The sequence below is a fragment of the Mizuhopecten yessoensis genome, unplaced genomic scaffold (assembly GCF_002113885.1).
Source record: "Mizuhopecten yessoensis strain PY_sf001 unplaced genomic scaffold, ASM211388v2 scaffold2977, whole genome shotgun sequence".
In the NCBI taxonomy this organism is placed as follows: domain Eukaryota; kingdom Metazoa; phylum Mollusca; class Bivalvia; order Pectinida; family Pectinidae; genus Mizuhopecten; species Mizuhopecten yessoensis.
The window spans coordinates 670,989-693,330 of record NW_018404814.1 but is presented as its reverse complement, the minus strand read 5'-3'; the positions used below and the strand labels follow the sequence as shown (position 1 = coordinate 693,330).

Sequence of the window (22,342 nt, the reverse complement as noted above, 5' to 3'; positions counted from 1 at the left end):
ATAAATTACATGTTAGCTGATACACGTGTGTACTGCCTGAAGCTCTATACATGTATATATATACACACAATGTACATTTGTGTTATAGACTGTACATGTACTTATAAATATAAGTTATATCATTTGTACTTTTATCCTCTATTATATAGTATTAAAATCGTCTACTACAAATGCAAAAGGAATACATAATTAATCTCTTTCGATTAAAAGTTTACTTGTGGAAAGGGTTGGGAAAAATGATGGCAAGTCATAATCTTAACTGAATGTTACCATATGATTATACTGCTTCTGTCCATCAATAATTTCTTCATCAGACTGAATCATTACTTGAAGTGCTGTATATTCAAAGTACACTGTCACATATGTAAGTTTATAGAGTTGGGCTGATTCCCCAACTTGGGAATAGATGAGGGTGTTGAGTCAAAAGAAGGGTTATTTCTAAACATTTTCTTCAGGTTGGTAATTATGGATTATTGGATTATGAAAAGATCTTTTCAGAAAAGATTTTGTCTGATGAAGGGGACAGTGTACATATTGTACTAGTCATCGAAACGTCACATAGAACATTTTATTAGTCGTGTAAAAATAACTTTTCATAATAAAAGAAGGATTTACCGTTATTTGGATATGTTGCTTTAAGCAAATTAGCTTCGATCTTTAATTTGGAACCAGTTGATATCAACCAAATTTGATTTGAAGCACTCAAAGGTGCATGGTAATGAGCCAAAAATGTAAAACCAAATTCATAGGGCAGTACACGTAAACCCCTCCAAGGGGTTGATGCACAGAGCAAAGGAGGGGTAAAACTTGTCCCTCCAGGGGGCTGATGCACAGAGCAAAGAAGGGGTAAAACATGTCCCTCCAGGAAGCTGATGCACAGAGCAAAGAAGGGGTAAAACTTGTCCCTCCAGGGGGCTGATGCACAGAGCAAATAAGGGGTAAAACTTGTCCCTCCAGGAAGCTGATGCACAGAGCAAAGAAGTGGTAAAACTTGTCCCCCAGGGGGCTGATGCACAGAGCAAAGAAGGGGTAAAACTTGTCCCTCCAGGGGGCTGATGCACAGAGCAAAGAAGGGGTAAAACTTGTCCCTCCAGGAAGCTGATGCACAGAGCAAAGAAGGGGTAAAACTTGTCCCTCCAGGGGGCTGATGCACAGAGCAAAGAAGGGGTAAAACTTGTCCCTCCAGGAAGCTGATGCACAGAGCAAAGAAGGGGTAAAACTTGTCCCTCCAGGGGGCTGATGCACAGAGCAAAGAAGGGGTAAAACTTGTCCCTCCAGGGGGCTGATGCACAGGCATGTACAGAGCAAAGAAGGGGTAACAAGTTGGAAATGGTTAAGACTTGGACACTTCAACCATGCACGTGCTTGATTGCTGGGCATACAGAAAAGAATACCTGTATACACATTAACCCATATGGGCCTGCCTAAGGTTTAAAGTCATATACAAGTATTGAGAATACTAATTTCAAATTTCCTGATGGACAACGACACAGAAGTAGACTTCCCTTGATATCTGTCCTTTATTTTGTGTATATAGAAATGTCAAGTATGGCAGATAATATCCACATATCCTAGCCGTTTTATTTCTGTGCAGAGGTGATCGTGTTTTACATTGTAACCACGTCAGATGATTAAATTATTAGTTTAAAAAGATATCAAGACCTCTTAAGGTACATGTACACACTGTAGGAATGTATGGCCGACTCGAACAGATACAAGGAAAGCATCTGTAATGTTTGGCTCAACTTCCATGATTAGTTGATGTTTAAGGCCTTGTTTAAAAGTGACTGAAATATTTAAAATGCATGTCACAGCATAATTTAAATAGATTGATAATATACATGCTGTGGTACCGTAGCTGTGGTACAGAATGATAATATACATGTACAATTGTATATACAGGCAGCTGTACATGTGGTAGCGTATTTACCACGGTCGACTTGGGGAGAAAGCCATAGCACTAAATAGGATTGCCCACCGTTCAATGGCTATATTAATGAAGTTTAGTTTTCTGATTGGAAGCGAAAAAATAAGTTTATGAACAATTTTTTATTAAAACTATCTTTATAATGTTTACTGCGAATTAATTTTCAACTCTTTTCATGTGATTAGGGCAAGTCCATGCATAGTAACATCAATTGGAATGGAGAAATTAAGTTTACAGACAAACTTTTCATTAAAACTAGCTTCATGTTTAATGCAGTTTAATAATGTTCAACTTTTTCATATTAAGTTAATTCAATTGGACCGGCAAAATTGAGTTGGTATGGACAAAACTTCAAAAAAGACTCGCTTAAATACAATGTACAGTATCATGTTAGCTGTCTAAACATAGACAAGTTATCAAATTGCAAGATGTAAAAAACAATGGTTTGATGTTTTATCATATACCTGTTGAATCTTGTTATAGTAATACAAGAATTTTTGGACCATGAAATACAAAGTTCTGTATTGCACATGTGCAATACGGAATGTTGTATTTACCTACTAGCCGGAACTACTTTTTATGGGAATCCCCTTGTCATGGCGAACTGTAAAGTTCCTGGTATTTGCAAAAAATATGAAATTTTAGAAAATCTTTGTATCGAACTTTACCAAATACGGAAGGTATGTGATAAAAGCAAGACCACTCACTTGTGTTTTTCTAACGAATCAGAAAGCATGAGTTTATTGCGCGAACGAATATATACGTCCGTGCAATAAAGGAGTGCATATGTATCAGTGATTTCATAAGTGGCTCGGTGAGGCTTGTTTATATTTTGTAGTCAATATCTTATAGTCATTAAAATGAGTTTTTGAATTTTTGAATTTACGTTTGAAGGTCACACTGAAAAAGTATGTATATACTGTTTTATTAAATAAGTTGACTGCATTGCATCAATATGTTAGAATACATCTGACAGTGTCCTCGAAATACTGCAGTTAGACCTGCAACAACATATCGTGTCGCGATACTTTCTTGTGGGTCATATTGAATTGTTTTATTTGCCTGTATCATCAATGTATTTTTATCAATTTCTAAAAAAGTGTACTTATGTATTTTTTTTAATCCTTCAGTAAAGATCTGGTTCACTGTGCAGTCATACCCACAAGTACGAGAAATTATACAGAAATATATTTTGATAGTATTCATTATTGAAGTCTATGACAAAACTAGGTAATATCCTGCACTTAATCATGATGATGTTGACCTTTTAAGCAGATATTTATATCGTGATATGTATCTTATAATTATCATAAGCATTGTACCGCGATATGTATTCTATCGTGATATATGCATATCGTTGCAGCCCTTACTGCAAATCAAAAGTGATAGAGCAACACCCCACTCGGCCTTCTTGGGTTATAATGAATGTAAACACTGTTAGAATTAATGTGTGTTTCCTGCACTTTGTATCTCATCCATTCACGAGACAGTTGTGCATGAATTACCATGCAGATGCAGCTTATTATTGAATAACATCATTTCAGGAAAATATATACTACAATAATAAAGGAATCTTAAACTAGAAGAAATAATTATAAACAGGATGTTTAATGTAGGTTAAGCTTGATGTTGTATGGGCAGTGTTCACTCATGCACTCTGTCAGCCGATTATGAATGAGCAGGAAATACACTTATATTTATTGCTATGCACTTATAAGTGAAGATGTTCATATGTTTTTAACAACGTTAAGAGGAAAGCAGTTTCATGCATGGACAGAACTCTAGATTGATATTTAGAACACATCGTAAGGGTTGGCTCACTGCTATTTTCCCCGAGAAACTTTTAGATGGGGAAAGAAATGACTACTACATACATCGTGGTCTCCTTTTTGTATAGTTACATCTCGCACACATTTGATTGATGACATGTATACAGCATACATGTTTTTAATTAGGAGCTTAAAATTTATTCTGTAGATGAAAATTAAACATGTGAACTCTTGTGTGCAGTGTTACACAGGCGTGATTGATACATATATGTATACACAGATGAACGAGTCTGGAGCTTAAAGGTCAGGCTATACCAGTTATATACATGGCGTATTTGACCTGATAAGCACACCCTGCAATTACAAACCATCCTGATAAGAGAGGTGCGCTTAATATTTCATGCTCAAACAGGCTGAAACTGTTGGTGTCGATAATGTGTTCAAACCTACCCCCCAAACAACCTACCCCCCCAAACATATGTGCAATCTTTCCAAGAATAGATCAAATAACTTTACAGAGACAATTTGTCTAATATTGAATCAGAAAATGATGTGACTATAAGACCACAGGGTTACTTTGCTAATATAGTAATGCAAATGCTAAAGGTGCAATTAAGTCTTTGGTCAAAAGACTGACAACTATATATATTGGTAGATCAGTGAAGTAAGCAAAATGTTTACGTGTTTTATTTAAGTGCACCCATACTCTTTCCCCAGAAAAAAATTGGGGGTGGGGGGGTGTTATAGGGGTGTGCTTATTATAAATTGTACATACCATACTAATTCTATTAATTGCCCATATTCCAATAATTGTCCACACCCTAGTTCAGAGGCCAATATTGTCCAGTTATTTATCAAAAGGCATTCCATTGGTGTCATAAGATTCAAAATCTTACAAAGGAACATTGAAAGACTTGTAAGCCAGTCTTGCTTACTGATCTGAGAAACCTTTACCCATTACACAAGCGAGAGGGCTATTTAACACAGGGGAAAGTTTATTATATTATGTAGATTTAAAACAATAGGAGGGTAAATTTAACACTCAGGAAGTTCAATATTTTGGCAGGATTCAACACTTGAGGAAAAATGTTCATGCATGAGGTCAATTCAGAATGAAATACAGTATATTCTTGTGAATTATTTAGAAGAAAAAGTTGATAGTCTTATCCTTAAATGTTGTCTGGGTTGTTATCCCAAATTTATGCAAGATGTCACAGTCTTATGTAGATTGTGTTATGTTGGCTTTACAAGCTAACTAATCATTAGGGGTATCCGGATACGTCTGGGCTGAATCGTGATATACTGCAATACAAAAGGAATGCATTGTGATACATATATGTACCCTGATATATTTTCACAGGAAATGTGTTACTTTTTTCTGAAAACTTCCATTTTAGAAGAAGGTCAAAATCCTGTCAAATTGAATCATAAATCATGAGGATCATTAAAATATTGAAGAATTATCATTGAACTGGTCTTCATTGATGAAAGTTCAACCACTTATAAATTATATATTCTGTTGTATGTTCCTTGTGACAGACAAAAATAATTAGGGTAAGAGTAAAATATCTTAATTTAATTTTGTCTTGTTTTTTGTTTCTCAGGCCGTTAATAAGGAGACGGGAAAGCTTGCGGCACTGAAGCAGGTTGAGATCAAGAGTGAGGAAGACCTTGAGGACTTCACCGTGGAAATCGACATTCTGTCGGACTGTCGACACCACAATGTTGTGTCGCTCTACGAAGCCTTTTACTGGGACTCCTACCTATGGGTAATTGATTAATTAGGTCGTTACCATGGAGATTGCCCCTGCTACATTGTTTGTCCGGTAATCGAGTTGTGAAAGAGTTGTTAAAATTTTCAATATAAATAACATTTTAAATATTTTACTGTCTCCATCTCTTATCCAGCATGCACAGTTTTCAGTGTAACTGGGAGATGTCGTTTTCATTCCGTACATATCTGTTTGCCTATCAGATTTTGCAATATTGACTTTCCTAGATATTAAACATAGCAACAATCTTGGTTTATGTGATCAAGTTTAAGTATAGGCGATAGGGTGTACAATGAAATAATATTTACTAAGGTAGATGTTGCTTAAATCTGGGAATATTTAATGAAGTTGTGGTCAGTTCCTTGTTTTTGTTTGTCTGTGTAAGCCAGGGCACATATATATAGCAAATATGTTAGTTTATTGTACAGTGGGCCACGGAAGATAATTTTGTATCAGTGAAATTTCCTGTTACATTGTATACAAATACAGCCAAGTCTGTCGTGATTACAGTCATATGGAATAATAAAATCTTCCTCTAACTTGAGGGTGTGATAGAAAAACCTCCATCCCCAGGGGTGATTTATTTAGTTGTCTAACCCAAGACCATGGCCAGGGTTGGTCAACCAAACAATCACCTGGAGGGTTGGAGATTTATCTGTGACACCCTTAGGGTATAGGGGATGATTAGTTTTTTCCCCTCATTCCAATACTATGTTTAAAACAATAGTTTCCAGCATTTGTAATCTGTTTAATTTTGTCATCCTGATATGCACATTACATTTTCCGTCAAGAGCTGATTATGACGTCATAGTAATGTTTCTTTTGCATGCAATCTGTCATACCCTAGGGGGAGAAGAAATGGTCATCATTTTGCCAGATTTAGAGAATTCTGTAACTGAAGCAGAAAACATTGCATCAGTTTGCATGCCTACATGACCTACGTACAGCTTCCATGATAATAATCAGCCTCCCACCATCACAACTAGGAGACTAGGTTTACATTCCATCTCTCTGTCTACCAAATGTATGTGTCACTTTGTCTTGAAAACGTCTCTTAGACTATTTCAGCTATAGTTGTCAGATTTTGTATGTGAGTATTGGGTGGCAGTGTGCCTTGTACAATTCAAATCTTGTACCAAGCTTTATGCAGAGTTATGGCCCTTTGTTCAACATGCATCAATTTATACAGGTATATCTCGCATACCCTGTCATAAATTGAATGCCTCTTTGGATGACAAGAGTTTCGCATTGTTAAATTTTGTTTTGTGCCCAACTATATATATAAAGTCATATGGTCCTTTGCTTACCATGAATCATTTTGTCCAGTTGTCCAGGGGATATTTCATACTCCTGACCTGTCACCTACAATCGCCAAATTATGTTTGTTAGTACTATACCTTTTCGGACGAGGGAATGTTGCATACTAAAATTGGTCTTGTGCTACAACATATATGAAGTTATTTCCCTTCGATTACAATGCATCGGTTTGTCCTGGGATATCTCATATTCTCTGTCACCTACGTACAGATGCCAAATTTTGTACGGACGCAGGTACCTTTTTAGATGGCAGAATGTTGCATACTAAAATTTGGTCTTGTGCCCCACAATATTTAGAGTAATGGCCCCTTGTTCACCATGCATCAGATAGGGGATATACAGTATATAAAAAAATGACAAGAGATTCTTAGTATCTCCCATATTAACTCATATCACAAGTCGCCTACAATTACCAAATTTTGTATGTGAGTACCTTAATAAGGGGAAACAGTGTTATGTTCTCAAATTTGGTTTCTGTATTCCAATTTATATAGAATTATCACAATATCAAAATATCTATCGGGATACCTGTTTGTTCATCAGCGTGACTACAGCTGTACAGTATGTTGTTGACAGATCAGGTTGTCAAGAATTTACATTCATTTGCTTCCTGTTTGACACTAGGTATGAATTTTGTCCTAGTAATGTAAACATTGATTTGGGTGGAGCTTGAAATATTTAAACAAGGAACTAGATCTTTTGTTAGAATGTCAACAGTTCGGATATGTGATTTGGTGATATGGTCTCTGATACATAGTTTTCAGTTGATTATTGTGTGATAGCCAAGACTTCTATACTGTATGATCGAGAAAGAACTTCCATCTCCACTTTTCTATGTTTTATCTGCTTCTTTGAACAAGCCACCAAGTATTGTTATTAGAGGCACAATAGTCTAGTGGCAGGATGCCAGGCTTGTGACCGAAGAGTTGCGGCATGTCACGACACTGTGCTGTATCTTTGAACCAGATATTTTACCTCGCTTGTTACAAAGTATGTGGTTGGGCAGTGCTAGAATTGTTGAATGCTAGCTGTGAGCGCCGAATTGGCAGTACCGGCTGTATATATACTGTATGCTTCCCAGGGAGGTGAGAAAGATATTGGCTGGCCATGGTTGCAAACGCCCTTTAAGCACAGAGGTTATACTTTGTGAACCGCTTTGAGACGACCTACAAACTAGGTTGTGATTAAGCGGTAAATAAGAACCTCAAATTATTATTATTATTATTGTTATTGTTATTGTCCTCCTTTATCTAATTTTCCAACTCCTCTGAACACGCCACCTAGTCTTATTATCATTCAATAGGTTGTAATTCCCTCATTTATTTACATATTTATCTTGCAATAAGCCCATGTGGGGTCAATTCATAGTTTCTGACTTAAATTAGAGGGACAGGCTTATTATAGGATACTGATGTAACATTTGTAAGTATTTATACAGAAATGCGTTATATTTGGGTGGGCTTATTACCAGGCATGGGCTTATGGCTGGATAAATATGGTAAATTAAAACATAACCTGCCTCAGCAAAATTTGTAAAATAAACAAACGTGTCATGTAAATTTTCTATTTGCAGTTTAAAAATAAGTTTAAAGAACATGTGAGTCATTGCATTACATGTTTGCAAAGAAGATATGAATAAGGAGCTTGTTGTGTTGTTGAAAGGCAGGATTTCTGAGTTGTTATAATCCTTATAAGTCAAGATCTTCTGTATTACAAACAGACAAAAAATGTTTCCTGAACTACCAGATGATATAAAGGTGAAAAACAGACTTAGAAATAACCGAATAAAAAACAAATGAATAATTCAAATATGAGGAAGTATTAAATTCTTTTTAATTATTGTTATGGGAGATATAATATAAATGTATAATGTTAACGTTGTACACACAGACATTGGATTACTTCCTGTATTAGATTGATGGATGTTTAGAGCGAAGTTAATGTTTAAATATTTCTTAAAACAAGAAAATGACAATAGTACTAAACAGGTGATAGCAAAGTACTAGTATATTCAGGATATCAACACCACTGCCAAACAGTAACTATGATTTTATAAACTTTTTAACTGTCATGACGAAAGCTTCAAAAAATCATTTGTGAACAACCCCAATAAATTTCAGAATATTAATATAAAAATATTAAAGATGGATTAAACTAAAAAAAAAATCAACAATATTCTGAGAGATCAAAATGCTATTGGGCCGGACTGAGATTCTAACCCATGAGCTCTGCATGATCACCATACAAAACAAAAATAAGGGGAGGTAACTAGGAATTAAAAGCTACAGTGAAATTCTTCACTGTTTTGCCTACTTCCTTTGAATCTGTGAAGAGTTCTTGACATCATGAACTCTGTGTTGCTTGAGTATTGTTAGAAGTTACATTTTATAAAATTGATTTTTTGGGAGAACTTAAACTTTGTCAGAAGCAAATAAGAAAAAATGGAATTTTGAAGTATTGATATCTGCATTCACAATTAAGATTTTAGAAAAGAAAAAGAAGCGTAACGTGATAATATTGATTATTTGTCCTAGACCTGCAATAGGTCTGTCTGAAGGAGTAGAATTGATTAACATATGAAGGCAATTCATCATGGAATCAATACTGAGAATCGAACTCTGTAACAAATAAATCCTGTATAGTCTTTCTGTGTTCAAATTAAAATGTAAAACTTAGAGAGCAAAAATTGATCCCATGTGCAAAAAAACCCCCAATGTTTGAAGACACCCAGGTCAAAAATTAGTTTGTTCCTGTAAGTGACATTTGTCGGATGTGTAATGCATTACTATTTTGGAAATTCAAGGGCCATAATTAGCCATAGAAAAAACTCTGGCTAAGATGTTTATGGCCCAACAATATCTCTATGATAATATGAATTCTGAGATGACGATTTTTTTTTAACAATTCTTTAAAATTGATGATTTTAGATGTACTTGGAGTTTTGTGGAGGGGGCGCCTTGGACAGCATCATGGTGGACCTGGAGAAGCCCCTCACAGAGAAGATGATCCGCTACGTTTGTCACGAGATGTGTGTGGCCATGAATTTCCTTCACAAGAGCCATGTCATACACAGAGATATCAAAGCTGGAAACGTCCTTCTTACGCTAGACGGAGAGGTCAAACTAGGTACATACTATATTCATATCGATCTTTACGAAAATAAATAACATGTATCACATTAATAGCAATGGCAGGTTATGTTTCTTGTCAGTGTGGTTTTGTTCATATACCAATTTTTTGTCTCGCCGCCACCAACTTGACGCGAGACTAAGGTTACATTTGCATATCCGGTTGAAACAGTTGACACTGGACACAGTTGTAAAGAAAATGACAGGCACAGACCTGAACCAAGGCTGACCTCAGGAATATTCGGCACATGAAGATTGAGGGGTCCAGATGTACCTGACCAAAGGACCAAGGTGATGAGCTTATGCCATACCATGGTGTCCGTCGTCCGTCAGACGTCTGTACGTCAACAATTTCTTCAAGCAACTTCTTCTTAACCACGGATTGGAATTTAACTAAATTTGATTGGAAGCATTCCTAGGTGGTGGGGATTCAAAATTATACAAATGGGAGGGTTTACCCCCCAGGGGGCTGAGGGGCGGGCCAATAGGGGACAATTTGGCTATATTGCTATAAACGACTTCTTCTGTAGGACTGTGCAATGGATATCTATCATATTTGGTCAGAAGCATTTATGAGAGATGGGGTTCAAAATTGTACAAATGGTGGGGCTGACCCCCAGGGGGGCCCAGGGATGGGGCCAAAAAGGATTATTTGGCTATATTGCTTTAAGCAACTTTTCCTCTAGAACTAAGTGATGGATATCAAACCACATTTTACTGAAGCATCCCTAGGTAGTGGGGATTCAAAATTGTACAATTGGTGGGGCTGACCTGGGGGCTAAGGGGCAGAGCCAAAAGGGGTCAGCTAGGCTATATTGCTATAAATGACTTCTTGTGTAGAACTATGCACTGGACATCAATCATATTTGATTGGAAGCATTCATGGGTGGCAGGGATTCAGATTGTACAAGTAGTGGGGCTAACCCCCTCTTGGCTAAATGGTGGGGCCAAAAATAGTTTATTGCTTCGAAATGGTTGAGATCCCCACCCTTTAACCATATATATATACAATTGCTGAGTATGAGGAGAAGAATGCACATATGCTTCCAGGATTGCCTAGGGGTCTGGCCCCACCAGATCCCCACCCCGAAACTGTATATACAAATGCTGGGCATAAAAAGACGAATGCAGACATGATATTAGAATTGACCCCGGGGTCTGCCCCACCCTTACAGACCCCTTGGTCATAACTTTGAAACAGTTGAGATCCCCACCCAGAAACAGTATATACAAATGCTGGACATAAAGAGACGAATGCAGTCCTGATATAACAATTGATCCTGGGGTCTAGACACAACCCTAGGGACCGAGTGTCTGAGTCACACCTTAAAAACAGTTAAGATCCCCACCCCATAACATTACATAAAATTGCTGGGCATGGAAAATTTAATACAGATATGATACAAGGATTGGCCATGGGGTCTTGCCCATTCCCTTGGATCTTATTTGGAGAATATTTTGCCATGATTACTTTGATATCCAGGTGAAACTTTGCATTTTTAGCTCTGTTTATAGAACAGTCCAATTGCGTTCGTTTATTGTGGAATATTTCTGCGCGACCTGTACCGTTTCAACCGAGATACGCAAATGTACCCTATAAGGTGTTGATTTTCTTGGGAAAGTGGCAGAGTCACACCAAGTTTTTGAGTTTAATTTAGCTCGTTTCACTGAAAGTATAAGTGCTAGACCAACCAAACTTGACATGTGCATTAATGGTCAAAGCAGGGCAGAGGCGAGCCATATCAACCCGAATGGCTTGTTTACATGACTGTCCAGATTGTGATAATGTGATAGGGGGTGGGGATAACTCACATAAAGTGGTCCGTAGTGCACATTGTGACATCAGAATACTGATAATACGGATGATGTGCAATGCAGTGTTATTAGATCACAGTGGCCCTACCTCAAGGTCAAAGTTAAAATCAATCTGATTGTTTCAAACATTTAAAGCTATGGTGTATGCCAAGGTGATGCCAACAGTCCCTTACAGTGTCTAATTTTGCTTTAACTTAGTATGTGGTGGAATTGTAAACTCTATCCAAGCATCATTTGTGACTATGGGGTCAGTTTTGAGGACTTCTGTAATAGTCCCTATTACAATTAGAATTTGTTCATTGGTATATGGATTTTATAATTTAGCAATAGGCAGATCCTCTATAAATAAGGTCAAATAAGTACTAAGTTAAAGATATCCTGAGAAAACTTGTAGTATATCTGCATCACCCACAGACGATGTAGTTGTTAGATTACTGTGACCTTGATTTAGAGGTTAAAGGTCAAATAAGTGCATACTTTTCAGGAACATCTTGTCTGGGTCGTATCTTTTAAACTGTTAAAGGGGAGACATATGTTTTTGTTCACAAAAACAAATCTCTGTTTCATAAATTGTAAAATTTTATAGCAATACCATCACACACTAAAATTTACACTCAACATCCTGCCTCTGAAAGGCATCTTGTAGATCTTTACTGATCAGCATCTGGAAAGGACACATTTCAGAAAACAGTTCAGTTGAATTTTGATTCTTGAATAAAGGTTTCTACTTAACTCTTGTTAGGTATTTGTTAGTGGCAATGAAATCTTTGTTAATTCACCAAATTATTGACGACCTTTCTATTATATCATTCAGCTGATTTTGGTGTATCGGCCAAGAATAATCGAACTGCCCAGCGAAGAGACTCGTTCATTGGGACTCCTTACTGGTAAGTGAAGCCACATTCACATTGTAAAACCTTCTGTAATTAGAAATCAAGTGTTACTCTTGGTTCAAAATAATTGTTGTAAATTTTGTATATTTTGCAGAAAAATTGTATTCACTTAAATCCCTTGTTGTCTTGCGCTATTTACAGTTTATAAGTCCCTCATCGGTTCCTTGCGTTGGGGTTGTGGGTTGGCCTTTAAAACGCTACTTGTCTTGAACGGCCCAGTAGATTTGGACTAAAGGCCTATGTATGATTTGGGCCTGTTTTGGCCCCCAAATACATCAAAATTCAAAACCTTTAAATGAACTTTGAAATGACTGTTTCTTTAATTTCGAAGACTTCCCAAATACTATTATGAAAATATTTATTTATATTTCTAATTATTGTTGCCATGGTAACAAGTTCAAATTTGCATTAATTAGAAAAAAGGAATATTCAGTGAGTATTGGGATATTTTGCATAGTTTTTCTCCTAGAAACTATAAAGCGCATACTCGAACAAACTTAATATCAAAGGATAATGTGTAGGCACCTGTAATACATCTTGAGGAGAAATATAAATTTTGTTCAAGAGTGTGCTCTATGGTAGCTAAGAGAAAAACTAGGTGAAAACCTGTCAAAATTGACTGAATATTCAAATTTCAATAATTTATGCAAATATGACCTGGATACAATGGCAGCCAAAATTGAAAACACAAATAAATGTTTGCATAATAGTACTTGGGAAGTATTCAAAATTAAAGAAACAGTCGTTTGAAAGTTCTATTGCAGATTTATAATTTTGATGGATTTGGGGGCCATAAAAGGCCCAAACCATACAAAGTCCTTTGGTCTGGAGCATCCTTCGGCAAAGGAGACTCAACTTTGTATGAATGGTGGGTCTGGCCCCCCTGGAGGCTGAGGGGCAGGGCACAATAGGGGAAATATAGCAAATTCTTTAAAATCCTTCTCCTTCTGTAGGATGAAAGGATTTGTTCAATATTTGGTCTGAAGCATCCTTGGGTGAAGGGGAACCAAATTTTTTATAAACCGTTGGTCTGGCCCCCCAGGGACTTGAGGGGCGGGGCCCAAAAGGGGAAACATAGCAAATTATTCTTTAAAATATTTGGTCCATATTTGGTGTGGATCATCCTTGGGTAAAGGGGAACCAATTTTGTATAAACCATTGGTCTGGTCTGCCAGGGGCGCCCCGCCCAATAGGGGAAACATAGCAAATTATTCTTTAAAATCCTTCTTATTCTGTAGGAATGAAAGGTTTTTGTCCAAATTTGGTATGGCCCCCCTGGGACCTGAGGGGCGGGGCCCAATAGGTAAAATAGAGGTAAAACCTTTAAAATCTTTCTTCTACCAAAGGGTTTAAGGGATTTTATCCTAATTTAGTCTGGAGCATCCTTGGGCCAAGGGGACTCAATTTTGTATAAGTAGTGGGTGTGGTCTCCCAGAAGGCAGAAGGGCGAGGCTCCATAGGAGAAATAGAGGTAAAACCTTTAAAATTCTTGTATAAACGGTGGGTATGATCCCCCCTAGGGAGGGGCTCTATTTGAAGTTTGTCCTTGCTATATCTCAAGTACTGGATGGATCTTTCTGAAATTTCCTATGTACATACAGCACCTACCATAGAGTGCTATATCTTTACTTTATACCAATTATTAGCTCACCTGCATGAAGGGCAAGTGAGCTTATGTCGTGGTGTGGCGTCAATCATCCGCCCTCGTCTGTCAACTTTTCCTTTAAACAATGCAACTTCTTCTGAAGAAAGGACAGGCCTAGAGTCATCATATTTGGCTGAAAGCTTTGTTGGTAGGAGCCCTACAAAGTTTGAGAATGAAAATGACTTTGACTTATTTTCAAGGTCACAGGGGTCAAATGTGTCAAACACTTCAAATGACTTCTTCTGAAGAACTAAAAGGTATAGAATCTTCATATTTGGCTGATTGGTTTCTGGGATGGAGCCCAACAAAGTTTGAGAATGAAAATTACCTTGACCTACTTTCAAGGTCATAGGGGTCAAATGTGTCAATAGCTTCAAATGACTTCTTCTGAAGAACTGAAAGGTATAGAATCTTTATATTTAATTGATGGCTTCCTAGGATAGAGCCCAACAAAGTTTGAGGAAGAAAATGACCTTGACCTTCTTTCAAGGTCACAGGGGTCAAATGTGTCAGACACTTCAAACGACTTCTTCTGATCAACTGAAAGGTATAGAATCTTTGTATTTGGCTTGTAGCTTCCTAGGAAAGAGCCCAACAAAGTTTGAGAATTAAAATGACCTTGACTTACTTTAAAGGTCACATCAGGCAGATATGTCAAACACTTCAAATGACTTCTTCTGAAGAATTTGAAGTTATAGAACCTTAATATTCGGCTGGTTATTTCCTGGGAAAGAGCCCAACAAAGTTTGCGAATGAAAGTGACCTTGACCTACTTTCAAGGTCACAGAGGTCAACAACATTTTAATGGATTTGATCTTAAGAACTAAAAGGAATGGATTCATAAGATTTAGCTGGTAGCTTTTAGAATAGAGCTTACCAATTTGAGAAGGAAAATGACATTGACCTACTTACAAGGTCACAGGGAAAAATATGTCAAGCAACCTCTGAAGAATCAAAAAGCGTAGAATCTTGTAATAATATGTTGCTGGTAGTTTCAACAGATGGAGCCAGCAAAGTTTGCGAGGGAAATATTTTTAGTGCAATATAATATTTAATGAGAATATTTTGCTATGACTGCTTAAATATTCAGGTGAGCGATACAGGCCCTCTTGGGCCTCTTGTTTTAAACATATTCAGGTGAGCGATACAGGCCCTCGGCTCTCGTCCTCTTGTTTGCATTTACTCATTGAACGATTTTATAGGTTAACCAATGGTTTCCCATTGTACTTCCTATATTCCGAAAATACAAGTACAAATGAGAAAATACATACAAGTGATAGAGGAATGCCATTGAAAGAGAAACCATTGGAATTGCTTATGTTTCCTGTAAGATTAGATTACTTGTGAACGGTCAGAAATAAATTGTCTTAATGTTTGATAAGACATCGCTATCGTATGTCAACCTGGTATGATGATGCTACAATCAATTTTTTGAAGATTACACATATTTTTGTGCTTCACTGCAGAAAAGACATTACTTTTATCATACTGATGATTCCTCCTTTTTACTGGTAAATATGTAATTAAACTACGATTGTTTTGACAGGATGGCCCCGGAGGTAATCATGTGCGAGACGCTGAAGGACAGTCCTTACAACACGCAGGCTGACATTTGGTCTCTTGGTCAGTATACCTCGTAAATGTCATACAAATAATTATAAATTTAAGGATTACTACAGCTGAAAAGCATCTGGAGAAAATCATCTCCCAAAACGGAAAAAATGGTTAAATGATAGTTTAACTGCAAGTAACCAAATAAAACCGGCATTATGATAATAGCTATGGTGCTGTGCAACCCCATGAACTAAAACCAGTTTAATGGTTGTAGAAACCTGGTATTGAACCAATCTGAAGTTAGGCTGGGATTGTCAGGTATAGGTCAGATTAATCGGGATGCACACAATATGGTAGGACAGCTTGGCTGTTAGTCAGCTTGTTGTCAATAGTGATGATGTATGTAGGTAACAGATATAGATTGATACAGATTTTCATTGTTTAATAAGATATAAAACCATTCAACAATTCATGCATATATCCGTGTACTGGAACTGGAATTGACATTAAAGCGAGAAACTGTTTATGAGGCTTTTTTTGTAATCATGAATATATGGGTTAAGGTAGTTTCCTATTGTCAAGGGAGGTAATGATTTAATGACCTATTGTTTGTGTTCATTTATAGGTGTAACTCTGATCGAGTTTGCCCAGATGGAGCCTCCTAATCATGACATGCACCCTATGAGAGTCCTTATCAAAATACAGAAGTCAGACCCTCCTCAACTTTCCAAACCATCGCGATGGTAAGAACTTACACCCAGACTGGTCTCCAGATGATAGGAATACACATTTGTATATTAATCAGAAGTTTATGAAATAGAATAGGGGCTTTTATTATTATTTTTTATTAAGATAGGACTTATCACACAATTGATTGCAATTAATCATTTGTGAAATTCTGTAATAGATAAATTGGTTGTAATAGATAAATTGGTTGAAATTATTGCTTGTTGTTTTCTGTAAATTTGTATCGATCTTCTATGTAAAATGATACTTGAGCAATAGTTTAGAGGCAAATTCGCCCTTTATTGATTTCTGGTCAGCTAAATTTAAACTTTTAAGATGAAAATGTAAAAAAAAACCAGTTAAATTTATAGTATCAGCTCCAAATTACATTTCAAATCCCGATACGAAACAGTTTAATGATAAACATCGTTATTACAGTGTTTTATGTCAAATGAATTCACAAAAGTTGAGATAATTCAATTACGATTGATAATCATGCATGAAAGGTCTTCTAATAATGATGTAAGATTTCTTTTATGATTTCCAACACCAATAAAAAAATCAAATTAAAATTGAAAATTGTTTATTAAAAAAATGAATATTAGAAAACAATGATTGTATTTGATGTGATATATTCATAATGATCTGTCACCAAAATTAAATAGTGTGAGAGTGGGTAAATGGTCTATTTATCATTGCCAATCTCCACCCATAGCAATTGTAGTGCTACATAATATAGGATCATCAACAAAACAAAAAATTCAATGCAGGTCCAAAGACTTCAAGGATTTTGTGAACATGTGTTTGGTGAAGAGTCCAGATCTGAGACCCACAGCTGAGGAACTGTTGATGGTAATATATAAATGTTAAATACACACAATGTATGTTACTGGTTAGGTTATTGTGTGCCATACATCTTCAACCTTGTTATGTGTGGACGAAACCTGCATGAAAATTTATCTTACTTTGGAATTTGTGTTTCTTTGTTATGTATCAAATTAGTCATGCAAGGAATCGGTTTATGTTGATTGGATGATTAAGGTTAAATTCCAGTGAAATGTCTTGGTGATTTTCTCTGTCATAGTTACCTCCCTTGTATGGTTTCATCGTAACCTCCCCTGCGTAGGTATAGCAGTGAGATTCTCATGGTAACTTCTTCAGGAATTTCATAGTTACCTCCCCTGATTCGTTTTCATAAGAAATTCCCATGTGATTTCAGCATCCATTCATCCGCGACTACACGGACAAATCTGACCTTGTTGACCTCATCCTGGAGGCTAAGGCAGAGGTCGTAGAAGTCATTGAGGACTTGGGAGAGGATGAGGACATAATGCAAATGAAGGTTTGTGTATAGATTGTCATGGCAACCAGCCAAAACATGCTGCTAACTCTATCAACTAGTTTTAAAGCACCTCAATGTTTCGAACATTATAATGCAGTAATAAAGTTTTGAAATTTCTGTTGATACGTCTGTACACTATAAATCACTTTACACAAGTAAGTATATACTGATCTAGTGTTCAGTGTGAGTCCGTTTAGTATCTACTAAAAGTACTTACAAATTAAAGTATCTTGTATGTATTTGCATAATATTTGCTGAATATCTTATGAGTATTAGTGTCTAATGAGCATAATCTGATGAGTATCCACTTAATATTTGTTGAAAATCCACCAAGTATTTACTGAGAATCTTAGTATTTGCTGGGTATCTACTGAGCATCTTAGTATTTGCTTGGTATTTGCTGAGTATCTTCTTAGTATTTGCTGAGTATCTTATAAAGTATTTGCTGAGTATATTGTGAGTATTTGCTGAATATCTTAGCATTTTCTGGGTAGTTACTGAGTATCTTATATTAATAATATTTGCTGGGTATTTGCTAAGTATCTTCTGAGTATTTGCTGAGTACCTTTGAGTATTTGCTGAGTATCTTATGAGTATCTTACTGACACCCTTCGTACTCCTGGCATTAATCATCCAGTTTTAATTATATTCAGCCTTTCCTCAATAAATATCAAAGAGATGTATTTAATATATAGATTTATGAAAAATATGTTTATTATTTTGTTATCTTTTCTACACAGAAACACATGAGTGATGCCTCGTCTATATCCGACCTTGATAATGTGTCTGTCAGCGGAGACAGCGACAAAAAATCTCCGACTCCAGAACGTGTGGTGGTTCCAGGAAAGGTAGAACAGCTGTAACATAAATATTATATATCAGAACTATTAAACCACACACCTGTGACAAAAATTGTTACAAAAACTGAAATGAAATTTCAGTTAATGATGCGTATAAACTTGATATGTGACCAATTATGACATACATATTTAATGATAAACCCTATCTTACAAATTATAACAAATACTAACATATAAATGCTAACAAATGATGATGCATATGAGTCAATTACAAATATTATATTAAAACGTACATCTGACGAATTGTAACAAATGCTAGCGCCTATATTGAAATAACACTAGGGAATACATTTCTATGAATCTACTCTTAATCATTACGACTTTTTGATGATATTAGGACCTGTTTTGATAGATCTAGGGATGTTCTGTAAGAATAACAGACGTTCCGTTATACTACAAGAAGTTCTGTTGTATTCACAGGTTGGAACTTATTTACCTGTGGGCACCAAGCCAAATTTTAGTTAGCAGCTGATCTCGATTGCTCGCCGGCACTTTTCTCGCTGCGACGGTCGCGCTGCCTGTAACATGTACATTTAGGAGGGTTGAGTATAAACCAGTTGATGTTATGGTTTGCATGTGTACAATATCCGAAAACGGCCTTACAGTTTCTTAAATATATCACGGCGGTCGCCACGTGCACTGGCACCATTAGTCCTTCCTGGGATTTATCTACTCTAATCCAATTAAAAGAACCCTTTTCCCGACCCTGACTTACCCCGACCCTGACTAACCCCGACCCAGACTTACCCCGACTCTGACTAACCCCGACCCTAATTACCCCGACCCTGACTTACCCCATTGTTCTCCACAGACACCCATCGGAACAAGACAACGTAGCCATAATTGGATAATTAGATAATTGCTGATATCGTGCTGTGTCGTTGTGTTGACAGGTTGACCATTTTGACAAAACACAAAACAGATCCAATACCTGACCTTGTCATTCAAATGTACTAGGATGTCACGGCTGACTGGACAGCGTTGTCGGGGGCTAAACGTTTACCTGTAGTGATTGCTCAAGAAACAGTTATCGCCAAAGTTTTTTTCCCCTATTGTCTGAAGTAACTGAAATAAAAGCACATCATTGGCATTTTCGCCAACAGCAGTTTCAAATTGCCAATCATGTTTTACTTTCCCTAATGGTGCCAGTGCATGTGGCGACCACCGTGATATATTTAAGAAACTTTAAGGCCTTTTTTGGATATTGTACATATGCAAATCATAACATTTACTGTTTTATTACCAATATTCCTTAATGTACATGTTACATGGCAGTGTTAACATTGGGTTCGTGACCAGCACAGGTAAATGAAAATCAGTCGGGCCGTAGCAGCGTGAAATGTGCCCACCAGCGATCGAGATCGGCGGCTAGCTAAAATTCTCTTACTCTCATCGTTATCTCTTAGTACTCACATACGTCTCTGAATACTCGCCAACCTCTCTGAATACAACAGAACTACTCGTAGTATAACGGAACGTCCCTCAATCTATCAAAAATGTTCTTATATCATCAAAAATTTGTATCGATTGAAATAAAATCGAGTAGTTTCAGAAGAAACAGAGGGTTCACTGGTGTAATAGCACAGATGTATGACAAATGATAAAAGCACAAATCATTTACTAACAAATGATTAACACACATCAATGCAAACAAATGATAACACATTTTATCCATGAAAAATGATACAAACACTCATCTAACAAATTATAACAAATACTAACACATATACGAAAAGATGATAAAAAATAATAAGGTTTATATGTATGAAATATGATAAATTAAAAATAATTCTAAAACAACTAACAAATGATAGACACATATCTGTTACAAATGACACACATCTATGACCAATGATAACACATGTCTGTGACAAATGATAACACATGTCAGTGACAAATAATAACACATGTCTGTGACCAATGATAACACATGTCTGGTGACAAATTGTAACACATGTCTGTGACCAGTGATTACACATGTCTGTAACCAATGATAACAAATGTCTGTGACCAATGATAACACATGTCTGTGACTAATGATAACACATGTCTGGTGACAAATTATAACACATGTCTGTGACCAGTGATTACACATGTCTGTGACCAATGATAACAAATGTCTGTGACCAATGATAACACATGTCTGTGATCAATGATAACACATGTCTGTGACCAATGATAACACATGTCTGGTGACAAATTGTAACACATGTCTGTGACCAGTGATTACACATGCCTATGACCAATGATAACACATGTCTGTGACCATTGATAACACATGTCAGTGACCAGTGATAACACATGTCTGTGACCAGTGATAACACATGTCTGTGACCAATGATAACATGTCTGTGACCAATGATAACACATGCCTATGACCATTGATAACACATGTCTGTGACCATTGATAACACATGTCTGACCAGTGATAACACATGTCTTAGACAAATGATAACACATGCCTATGACCATTGATAACATATGTCTTTGACCATTGATAACATGTCTGTGACCAGTGATAACACATGTCTTTGACAAATGATAACACATGTCTGTGACCAGTGATAACACATGTCTGTGACAAATGATAACACATGTCTGTGACCAATGATAACACATGTCTGTGACAAATGATAACACATGTCAGTGACCAATGATAAGACATGTCTGACCAATGATAACACATATCTGTGACAAATGATATTACATGTCTGTGACAAATGATAACACATGTCTTTGACCATTGATAACACATGTCTGTGACTAGTGATAACACATGTCTTTGACCATTGATATCACATGTCTGTGACTAGTGATAACACATGTCTGTGAACAATGATATTACATGTCTGTGACAAATGACAACACATGTCTGTGACCAGTTATAACACATGTCTGTGATAAATGATAACACCTGTGACAAATGACAACACATGTCTGTGACCAGTGAAAACACATGTCTGTGACCAATGATAATATGTCTGACCAATGATAATACCTGTCTGTGATAAATGATAACACCTGTGACAAATGACAACACATGTCTGTGACCAATGATAACACATATCTGTGACAAATGATAACACATGTCTGTGACCAGTGATAACATGTCTGTGGCCAATGATAACACAAATCAGTGACAAATGATAACACATGTGACAAATGATAACACATGTCTGTGACAAATGATAACACATATCTGTGACAAATGATAACACATGTCTGTGACCAATGATAACATGTCTGACCAATGATAATACCTGTCTGTGATAAATGATAACACATACCTGTGACAAATGATAACACATGTCTGTGACAAATGATAACACATGTCAGTGACAAATGATAACACATGTCTGTGACCAATGATAACACATGTCTGTGACCAATGATAACACATGTCTGTGACAAATGATTACACATGTCTGTGACCAATGATAACAAATGTCTGTGACCAATGATAACACATGTCTGTGATCAATGACAACACATGTCTGTGACCAATGATAACACATGTCTGGTGACAAATTGTAACACATGTCTGTGACCAGTGATTACACATGCCTATGACCAATGATAACACATGTCTGTGAC

At 36.6% G+C, this 22,342-nt stretch overlaps 1 protein-coding gene across 3 annotated transcripts in view; it reads left to right on the top strand.

Moving 5' to 3' along the window:
• LOC110446748 (serine/threonine-protein kinase 10-like) overlaps positions 1 to 22,342 on the top strand; it is a 102,794-nt gene that overhangs the window by 7,882 nt on the left and 72,570 nt on the right. For all 3 annotated transcript variants that reach the window (XM_021492048.1, XM_021492047.1, XM_021492049.1), the window contains exons 2-9: positions 5,301 to 5,465; positions 9,713 to 9,911; positions 12,543 to 12,615; positions 15,813 to 15,889; positions 16,446 to 16,563; positions 17,317 to 17,398; positions 17,766 to 17,888; positions 18,629 to 18,736. In XM_021492048.1, coding sequence (XP_021347723.1) covers positions 5,301 to 5,465; positions 9,713 to 9,911; positions 12,543 to 12,615; positions 15,813 to 15,889; positions 16,446 to 16,563; positions 17,317 to 17,398; positions 17,766 to 17,888; positions 18,629 to 18,736 — 945 coding nt within the window. The remainder of the gene's footprint in view (positions 1 to 5,300; positions 5,466 to 9,712; positions 9,912 to 12,542; positions 12,616 to 15,812; positions 15,890 to 16,445; positions 16,564 to 17,316; positions 17,399 to 17,765; positions 17,889 to 18,628; positions 18,737 to 22,342) is intronic.